The sequence below is a fragment of the Panthera tigris genome, chromosome A3 (assembly GCF_018350195.1).
Source record: "Panthera tigris isolate Pti1 chromosome A3, P.tigris_Pti1_mat1.1, whole genome shotgun sequence".
Lineage (NCBI taxonomy): Eukaryota > Metazoa > Chordata > Mammalia > Carnivora > Felidae > Panthera > Panthera tigris.
In genome coordinates, this window is record NC_056662.1 from 15,023,358 (window position 1) to 15,032,586 (window position 9,229).

The 9,229-nt window shown below is 54.0% G+C and overlaps 1 protein-coding gene across 2 annotated transcripts; it reads right to left on the bottom strand.

Moving 5' to 3' along the window:
• Positions 1 to 4,634: 4,634 nt before the first annotated feature.
• UBE2C (ubiquitin conjugating enzyme E2 C) lies at positions 4,635 to 8,357 on the bottom strand. Of its 2 annotated transcripts, none has more exons than XM_042979705.1 (6): positions 8,191 to 8,357; positions 7,608 to 7,635; positions 6,753 to 6,839; positions 5,521 to 5,725; positions 5,346 to 5,405; positions 4,635 to 4,881 (listed from the first exon to the last, which is right to left on the bottom strand). In XM_042979705.1, exons 1-6 carry the CDS (start codon positions 8,289 to 8,291, stop codon positions 4,823 to 4,825), a joined length of 540 nt encoding a protein of 179 aa, XP_042835639.1. In that variant the 5' UTR covers positions 8,292 to 8,357; the 3' UTR covers positions 4,635 to 4,822. The 2 variants fall into 2 exon arrangements, with proteins under 2 accessions (XP_042835639.1, XP_042835640.1); XM_042979706.1 differs by lacking the exon at positions 8,191 to 8,357 and adding an exon at positions 7,991 to 8,113.
• Positions 8,358 to 9,229: the final 872 nt, after the last annotated feature.

The window sequence follows — 9,229 nt, forward strand, 5'->3', positions numbered from 1 at the left end:
GGGGAGTGGGTGTCATGGCCCGCCGGGCTGGGCCGTGGCCCAGGGCGCCAGCCGAGCGCACTTGGGATCCGAGGAGGGGCGACCCGAGTTGCCTGACGCGCCGACGCGCTGGTCAGCTTCCCGGCCGGCTCCTGGTAGCTGGCGCTGGGCGTGGGCAGCTCGGCCGACGGGCTGCGGTGGCGCCTGGCGCTGGAGGAGGGTGGCCGGGGCCTCGGGGCTGTCGGGGTGAGTGAGGGTGCCCGGGATGGGGGTAGGGTGAGGGCGCCGCAGGCGACCGAGGCCCCTTTCCTTCCCTACCGTCCCTCCTTTCTGGAGCCTTTTTGGGTCTTTGGTGCAGACTGCCGGGCTGGGGAGGGAAAGGGGAGTATCCCTCCGTTCCAGGCAGCATTCGTTCCTGCTTGACTTTTTCTACTTCGTCTGTTCTGACGTCTTCGTCTCCACCCTGGACCCCTGCCTCCAGCCCCGGCCAATGGGCTCAACACACGGCCGTCAGCACGATGGAGCCAAAAGAAATCTGACCTTGCTCCTCCCCCGTTGAAAGACCTTCAAGGCTCCCCATTGCTTCTAGAATCCAATCCAAATTCCTTTCTCCTCCTTCCCTCCCCTCTGGGCTCCAGTCACGCTGGGCGATTTGTCACTCCTGCCCTGGACAGTGGGGGTGCACTTTCAAGCCTTCTGGCTTTTGCTCCTGCCTTCTCCCTCCTTGGAATGCCCTTCCTCCTCTAAAAAGCCTGGCAAGTTTCTCAGCCCAGCTCAGATACCACGTCAAAGATACCAGGACCCAGCTCAGATACCACCTTCTCCCTTGATCCCTTCTCCCACTGGCTGTGCTCTGGCTTCTGTAACTCTTTGTGCACGACTCGATCACAGCAGGCAGCAGGTCAAAGCTAATGCCGCGCAGTGGTGCCTTAGCTTTAGAGGCAGGGTGCCTCTGAATGAGTTCGAACCCTCACTGCCATGACAAACCACTCCGTAATTCAGTTTCCTACTCTGTAAAATGGGGATAATGAGAATCATCACAACCTTGCAGGGTTGTGAGAACAAGTTAGTTTGTTAGTGCAGAGCGCTTAGAACAGAGTGTGACACGTACTAATGCTGTTATTATTTTTAAATGTTTATTTGAACAAATAAGTACATTCGAGAGCCCAACGTGGGGCTCGAACTCTCGAACGGTGAGATTCTGACCTGAGCCGGAGTCAGACGCTTAACCCGACCGAGCCACCCAGGAGCCCCACTAACGCTGTTATTAATGTCACTACTACCACGTTGAAACCCTGACTGGTGCGGTTATTCATCGCTACAGTCCTCCCTTTCCAGTTCCTTCGTGTTCTTGGCTCCCCTTTCTGAGGCATTCATGTTTCCCAGTTTCTATTTCCAGCCGGGGTCAGCACTCATCACCAGGACCGCTTGCTGTGTGCTGTGCCTTGCGGGCCTGTCTGATTGATGCACATAACCCTAGAGGCAGGCAGAGGCTGTTCTGTCCGTTTTACAGCGGAGGAAGGCGGTGACGTACCCGGGCACACACATGTGGAAACAGGAGCAAGGCTCTTAACTGTGGCACCACCTGCCTGTGGACAGTTCTCCCTAGCTGCCCTTAGAACTTCACACCCGTCCTGCTCTAATCTGATAAATTCCCCATCTCAGAGATGGCACCCTGGAGTTCTGGAGCCGCCTTCCCACCCGCGGTTTGCTCTGGTCTGCTGCTTTCCTTCTGTCTCCTTACTCTTTTATCCGTCCTCTCTGAGCCCGCTCAGTGTTGTGACTCAGAACAGTAGTTAACCTCCTGGCCGTTCCCTCCCCTCAAGGCTGCCAGAAGCAGCTTTCTGACACCAAATCCTACTCAAGGCTTTATTAGGTGCCTCAAGGTAAAGCCCCTGTATTTTATTATTTTTACTTTTTTAAAGTTTATTTATTTTGAGAGAGAGAGAGTGAGAGAGAGGACTGAGAGCAGGAGGGGCAGAGAGAGAGAATCCCAAGCAGGCTCCATGCTATCAGCAGAGTCTGGCGTGGGGCTCGAACTCATGAACCATAAGATAATGACCTGAGCTGAAACCAAGAGTCAGTCGCTTAACTGACTGAGCCGCCCAGGTGCCCCAGAACCTTCTCGGTAAAGGCCTTTAATTTAAAGGCCTTACAAGCCCTTTGCGACCTGACGTCCATGCCACTATGCCACTATTCCATACTGCTGAACTTCTTGCTATCCAAGGAGTGTGCTCCCTTCCTTATCCCTCCCTCATGGCCCAGTCCATTCTCCAGAAAGCCCTCCTTGACTCTCCTGGTCTTTGTTAGGTGCCCCACCTCTGAGCTTTCATAGTACCCAACATCTAAGGAGGGCTTACCACATGCCAGGCACTACTCTAAGGTCTGTCTGTCCTATGAGGTAGCTACTAATATTTCCATTTTACGGAGTGGCTTAGTCTAAATGTACCCAAGTAACAGGGAGGGGTGTGGGGATTCTAACGATTGTTCTGCCTGTGAGGCCTGAGCTCCTAACCACCACTCTTATGGCACTTATTCAACCCCCACTGACCTGCCTGTCTGCCCCCTGACCTTCAGCCTCTGAGGACAGGACTGTGTTTTTTCCCCTGCTTGATCCCCAGCCCCAAGCATAGGGCTTGTACTGCAGGCGCTCAGTAATGGTATGGGGTGAATGGGAACAATACCTTCTCCGTCTTGTTGCAAGTGCCAGAAACCTAAATCAGATGGACTTAAACTAAAAAGGGATTTGCTGGCTCACGAAACTGGGATGCTGAGGCGTCAGCTGGAGGCCAGTCTCAATGTCACCTCCATCTCCCAGCTACTGGTCTCTGCTTGGCTTTCTCCCATCTGCAATTGTCTGCACCAGCTGCCCAGACTCCCTCCTCTTTTAAGGCAACCTCCTCTTAATAGGCAACCCTATTAGTAAAATCATTTTACTTTCTCCCAGGGATTAATTCTAAGGAACACTCTGATTGGTTCTGAGCTATAGGCCACCCCTGTGACTGACACAAGGCAGGCCATGTGGCCATCTGGGTGGCCCAAGAATTGGATCAAGGACCACGTGGAGAAGCCTCCTAATGCAGACAAAAAAATATACCCGCCTTGGCCAGCATTTAGTAAGGATCATCTCAGTGCTACTTTCTGAGCTGTCTTCTTAGACATCCTCTAGTCACGTATTTTCAAAGTTGAGAGAGCCTCAGAATCCCGGAGAGCTTGTTGGGGCCAAGAATTTGCATTTCTAACAAGTTCCAGGTGGAAGGGCCACGCCTTGAGAACACCGCTCATCTTCAACTTCGGGAGGAATGCAGATCCTCAGGCCCCACACAGACCCACTGAATCAACATCTGCACTGGAGGTAGACCCCAGGCAGACTTCTCTGCACATCCGATTGGGCAGCACTGCCGGGAGAGCTAGCCACACAGTGTCAGCCAAATCCCATCCCAGATCCACAGGCCACTTCTCACCTGCCTGCTCCGTGGGGGCACAGAGCAGGGAAGGAGCCTGGGCTGGCAGGAATAAGAGAAAAGTGAGAACCTTCCTGATGCCTTCCGCTGCGGTATCCTCCCCCCCACTCCCCCGCCGAGGCCTGCGCAGTCAGCTGCTGGCAGAGCTGGGTGAGGCCAAGACCCAGGCGGTGTTGGAGGGCATCTTGCTGCTGTGTTGGTCCACGTTGGAGATTTTCCTGCAGTACCTGGGCTGGGGCCATCACCTTACTCCACCTTTCCCCCTGCCCAGACCCCAACTGGTCAGCACAGGAGTTTCCTCTCAGGGCCCCAAAGGCTGGGGCCTGTGGCAAGCCAGTGGAGAGGGCCTAGGGGCTGGGGGCCTGGGCCAGTGGGTACAGGAGCGGGAGGAATCGCTGGTGATGAGTGGGTGAATGTGAGTGGGGGCATGGGGGGCCTGGGGCAAGGGGGGAGTCGGGAGCTGTCCTGAGGTCTCTGCCCGGGAAGAGGCATTCCCCGGCTGTCTCCCAGACCCCAGGCCTGCTTAGGGTGAGCTGAGTGCTTTCTTTTTCCTTTTTCAGGACCAGAACATCCCGTCATAAAAGGTGGCTGGTCCTCACCTCCCAACCCCCTCCTGTGTGCACGTGTGCACGTACACGCTTTCTTCTTAAAAAATTTTTTTTTTAAGATTTATTTTTGAGACAGAGAGAGACAGAGCATGAACCGGGGAGGGTCAGAGAGAGGGAGACACAGAATCTGAAACAGGCTCTAGGCTTTGAGCTGTCAGCATAGAGCCCGACGCGGGGCTCAAACTCACGGACCACGAGATCATGACCTGAGCTGAAGTCAGACGCTTCACCGACTGAGCCACCCAGGCGCCCCCGTACACGCTTTCTGATTCAGCCTCATCTGTAACTCAGCTGGGCAGCTCCAGTATCCACTGACGTCCCTGGTTCATGTCACAACTCTACAGAGGCATTTTGTGAGACCCATCTTATAGGTGAGGAATCAGATGCAGTCATGAAATGACTAAGCTCATAGAGGAACGAGTCCTCATCACCCCTGTGCAGCCACACAGCCTCTCAGCTGCTTCTAGTCCCTGGAGAGGAGCAGGGCAAGGGCCTGGACCCTACTCCACCCATGCTGAACACTCCCAACCCTGAGGAAATTACAAGGCAACTTGTACAAAAAAACAAAACAAAAAAAAAAACAAAACCCAACCAATGTATTTATTTAATATATTCATCACAAGGGCTCAACCAGACACTTAATTTAAAAAACAGAAATAAAACAAAAATAACACCACAGTTTAAGATACAGAGTCCTAGGCAGAAATGAAGGAAAGGACAGACCGTCTAAGGAGAAAATAAAAAGACAACACAAGGAAAGAGGCTAGACAGTCAGGGTTCTTGGCTGGAGACCTGCTTTGAGTAGGTTTCTTGCAGATACTTCTTGAATGCTGGAAGAGAACAGGCAGGTATCAGGGAGTGGTGGGGACGGGGGTTAAGATGCACATGAGGGCAATCAAGGATACAAAATCTGGGGAGCTGGAGAGGATTTCTTAGCACAACAGAGTCCCTTTTGCTGCCCACCCGGTCAGGTCTTGGGGAGGGGTTCTGCTTCCAGTGAGGCTGGGGAGGTGACTGGGGGGCCTCAGTGAGCAAATCGTTTGCACAAAGCTTTGCCTTCTACTTAAAAAGCCCCTCAACCTACATTAACGTGGGAAGAGTTTCCTGATTTTTATAGCAAACAGGCAAATCAGAAAACACCAAGGCAGAGGCAGAAGTGGATTCCCTAGGTTGACATCCACTCCCAACCCAGTCCTCAGGACACAGTCCCAAGTCACCAAGATCCTTCTGTGTGAGGGAGCCTTTGAAGGCTGGGGAGGGATCACCCGGTGCCGGGAAAGGATGGAGGACCCACCTGTGGGGTTTTTCCAGAGCTCAGCAGCATGTGTGTTCAAAGGGCTATCGATGTTAGGTTCTATGGACGGACAGAAAGAGAATAATCAGTAGGGGTAGAAGAGGCTGGCCTGGGGGAATCCCGGGAGGCCTGACAGGTTCCCGGGTTCAGGGGACGGGCTGGTCTCAGAAGTCACCTCCTAGCAGGCTCTGGATGGACAGCAGGATGGTCCTGACATCATACAAGGCAGACCACTTGTCCTTCAGGATGTCCAAGCAGATGTTACCCTGGGTGTCCACGTTGGGGTGGTAGCAGGGCGTGAGGAACTTGACCGTGGGCGCATTGTAAGGGTAGCCACTGGGGAACTCCAGGGAGAGTTTATACCTCAGGTCCTCGTATACCTGGCATCGGAGAAACAGGTGGGGAGTACACCTCCCACCCTGAGCCTCACAGCCCAACCCAAGCCCCAAAAAGGGGATTGCTAGGACCTTTGGGTTTATCTGGGACTTGACAAAAGACAAAGTGTTGCAATGGCTCTGGTTCTTTCTCACATATCTGGCAGGGACATCAGTGATCCTTATCCTACAGATAAGGGGCGTAAACTGGCATCCTGAGGGTTACCACAGCTGTGCTTTAGTCAGTTATAACATTAGATACTAACATGTAAAAACCAGGATGTTTTAGACATATACCCAGATTTTTTTATTCTTTAAAAGATTTTATTTTTACGTAATCTCTATACCCAACGTGGGTATAGACACAACCCCAAGATCAAGAGTCACACGTTACACTGACTGAGCCAGCCAGGCACTCGTGGATTTCTGACTAATCGTAAACCAGATGTGGAGCAGGGCGCCTGGGTGGCTCAGTCGGTTAAGCGTCTGACTTTGGCTCAGGTCATGAACTTGCGGTTTGTGAGTTTGAGCCCTGCACTGGGCTCTGTGCTGACAGCTCAGGGCCTGGAGCCTGCTTCTGATTCTGTGTCTCCCTCTCTCTCTGCCCCTAACCCATTCGCATTCTGTCTCTGTCTCTCTCAAAAGTAAATAAACATTAAAAAAAATTAAAAATAAAATACCCCAAAACCTACCAACCAAAACCCAGACATGCAGCAATGGCAAGCTGCCATCTTGGGACTTACTTGAGCCCTTTCATCGGCCAAAGTCCTCATGTACCCTCCATTCTCCTTTTTGTCTGGCCCCCTGTAGGCACTTAAGATGGGAAGCCCTGCTTTAAACCCAACCTCTTACTGTACAGAGGGAGAGACGAGGCCATAGGCTCAGAGCACAAGGCCATAGGCCAGCACGAGGTCCTGGCAGGGGAACGTCCTGCCAGGCTGAAGACTTGAAGCTGACCTGCACTTGGATTTCTCCTCCTACCTCTCCCCAGACCCAGCCAAGTCACACTCACCGACCTCAACCCTACACTTACTGTGCCAGCTGCTCCATGGATGGTCCCCACCCATTTGAAAAGGTTGTCGGATTCAGGGAAGGCAGAAATTCCTTTGTCACCAGACATCTGGGGGAAGAAACAACACCTGCTGGGCTGCAGACTACACTTTTAGGGGTCAGTGGGTGAACTCCTTCCTCTGAAGCGCATCACATTTTGATCCGAAATAAAGCAACCAGACCAAATTGACAGGCTTTTCTGGGGAAGCGATTCAGTTCTTGGGGGCTGAACCTTCCCCTTTGGGGAGGGGTACTGGGTATGTTAAGGAGAGAGGGGTTATGCAGAGAAGCAGAAGGGAGCTCTGTACCTCCAATCTTGTTGGGTGCTGGGAATTCAACTGAGCATGCCAGTGAGTGCTGGTTACACACAAAGCTTCCAGATCATTCACAGACTAGGTAGATTTACATAGGGGCACTGAAGGATTTGAGTTGATATTCAGGGTTAATGCAGACAAGGTCATCTGGGAAGAAGCATTTCAAAGTATGACAGGATTAAGAATATTAAGGGTGGAGAGCAGGGTATGGGTAAATCTCCAGGCAAGGAAGTAGGACCAGGCAGGATAGAGGGAAAGCCTTGTATGGTTTCAGGGAACTGTATTTTAGAGAGAACTTCATGGTGGGGGTGGGGGTGGGATGGGGAGTAGACACTGCTGGAAGGAAAGGTGTAGGTGGGGTATATGAACTTCTTCCCAGAAGGGCGCCAACTGGACTCGTGTTTTAATCCCCTGCACTATGTCTAGCAAAGAACCTGATGTACGAAAGTCGCTGATTAGCGGAGGGGAGTGGGAGGTGGAGGGTGGAAGAACTGGTTGGGGGGTCTGGGCACGTAGTCACTCACCATAAGGGTCATCAGCTCCTGCTGTAGCCTGCAAAATGAGTGCTGGGAGTCATCTGGGAGTCTGGAGGAGCCAGGGCTCCAGGCGGTGCTTCTCCCCCCACCCCAATCTCTCTGGAGGAGCTGTCATGGAGGCTTCCCCTACCCCGAGGTCAGACTTCAGCGGGGGCACACTCATTTCCACTTCCATAGGAGGGTCCCAGTGAGTCCTCACCCTTCCTAATTCCAGGCTCCCGCAGGGCGGTCTGGCTTGTTCTTCACTCCCTCAGCTTCTCTGACGTCTCTCCCCGTGCCGGGTCCCAATTTCCACCCACTTCCGTCCCCACTCTCCCCCCGCCCCCCGCCAAGTCACCGAAGGTCCCAGTCACACTTTCATCTTGGCTTACCCGCGGAGGATCCTGGCAGCCTGCCTCCCCCTTCCGTCCTCCTTCGGGAGGCCCTCCCAGGGCGGCCCGAGCTCCCGGCGTGCCCTCCTGTCCCCGTATCTGCCCGCTCAAGGAGGAGGTGGGGGCCCGGAAGTCCGAGGTCTCGACCCCAAGGCCCAGGGCGTGCTGGGCACGGCCAGTGTTACCTCCATACCGCTCACCTCTTGCCCACGGGGCCCCGGGCAGCGCCCCCGCTGGGCTCGGCTCCTTTGCGGGCGGCGGCGACGCTGGCGGCGGCTGGGTCGCGGTTCTGGGAAGCCATCCGGGCGGCGCGGGGAGGGAGACAGGAACTCGGAGAGCACAACTGCAACTGCAGGGCTGGGGGCCCGCCCGCCCGCGTTTGAATTGTAACCCTCCGGCTGCACCAGCCAATCAGCGGCTCGCTTGGGTTTGATCCAGCCAATGAGGAGCGCCAGAGCACTCTGTAACTGCGCAACTGCTAGACCCACCCTCCAGCGTACCACTATTGGGCGGCAGGAACAGACTTCTGATCGACGATTGGTAGAAGAGGCCGCCATTAACTAACGGATCTGCAGCGGATTGGTGGCCTTTGGAAAACGCCGACCATTAAAGGGCCAAGAAAAAGTCCACGTGGGATGATGAACCCTTCCAGGACAAACGCCGGGATGCGGCTGGGAACGGCCGGCGCGCTCAGCCAGGATCCCTACGCCCAGGGGAAGGGAGCGTCCGGGTCTCGTTGACGTTGGTACTTCTTCCCTCAACCCGGAAACCCCTGGTCCTCCATCTATTATAATGTCCCGGGCACCTCTGAAAACTCATGCGAGGGGAATGATGGCCAGAACAGGAGACTCTTAGAAACGGGCTCATAACGCTGCCTCTCCAACCGTCCTCTGGGACCTCGGACACGACATTTCGTATCTTAACCTGTAAAACGGGGGAGGTAATGAAAGCCTCTCATTTTCTGGTCTGTCATCAACCCCTATGGATGCCAGCCATCACATTCTGGCACTTCGTCTATACCTTAGGGGATGAAGAAATAAGAGAGACAGGGAAGGTTAACAAAGCACATGATGTCCCCAGCCTCGTCTCATAAAGCAGATAATGCCTGGGGCAGTGGGACTTCACTGGGTCTGACCTGGAATGGGGGAGGGTAGCTGGTCATCTTTTCCTGTGCCCCCTTCTTCTAGAGCCCTTGGTAATCCGTCCATCCCTACAATGCAGACCACACAGCAAGCTCAC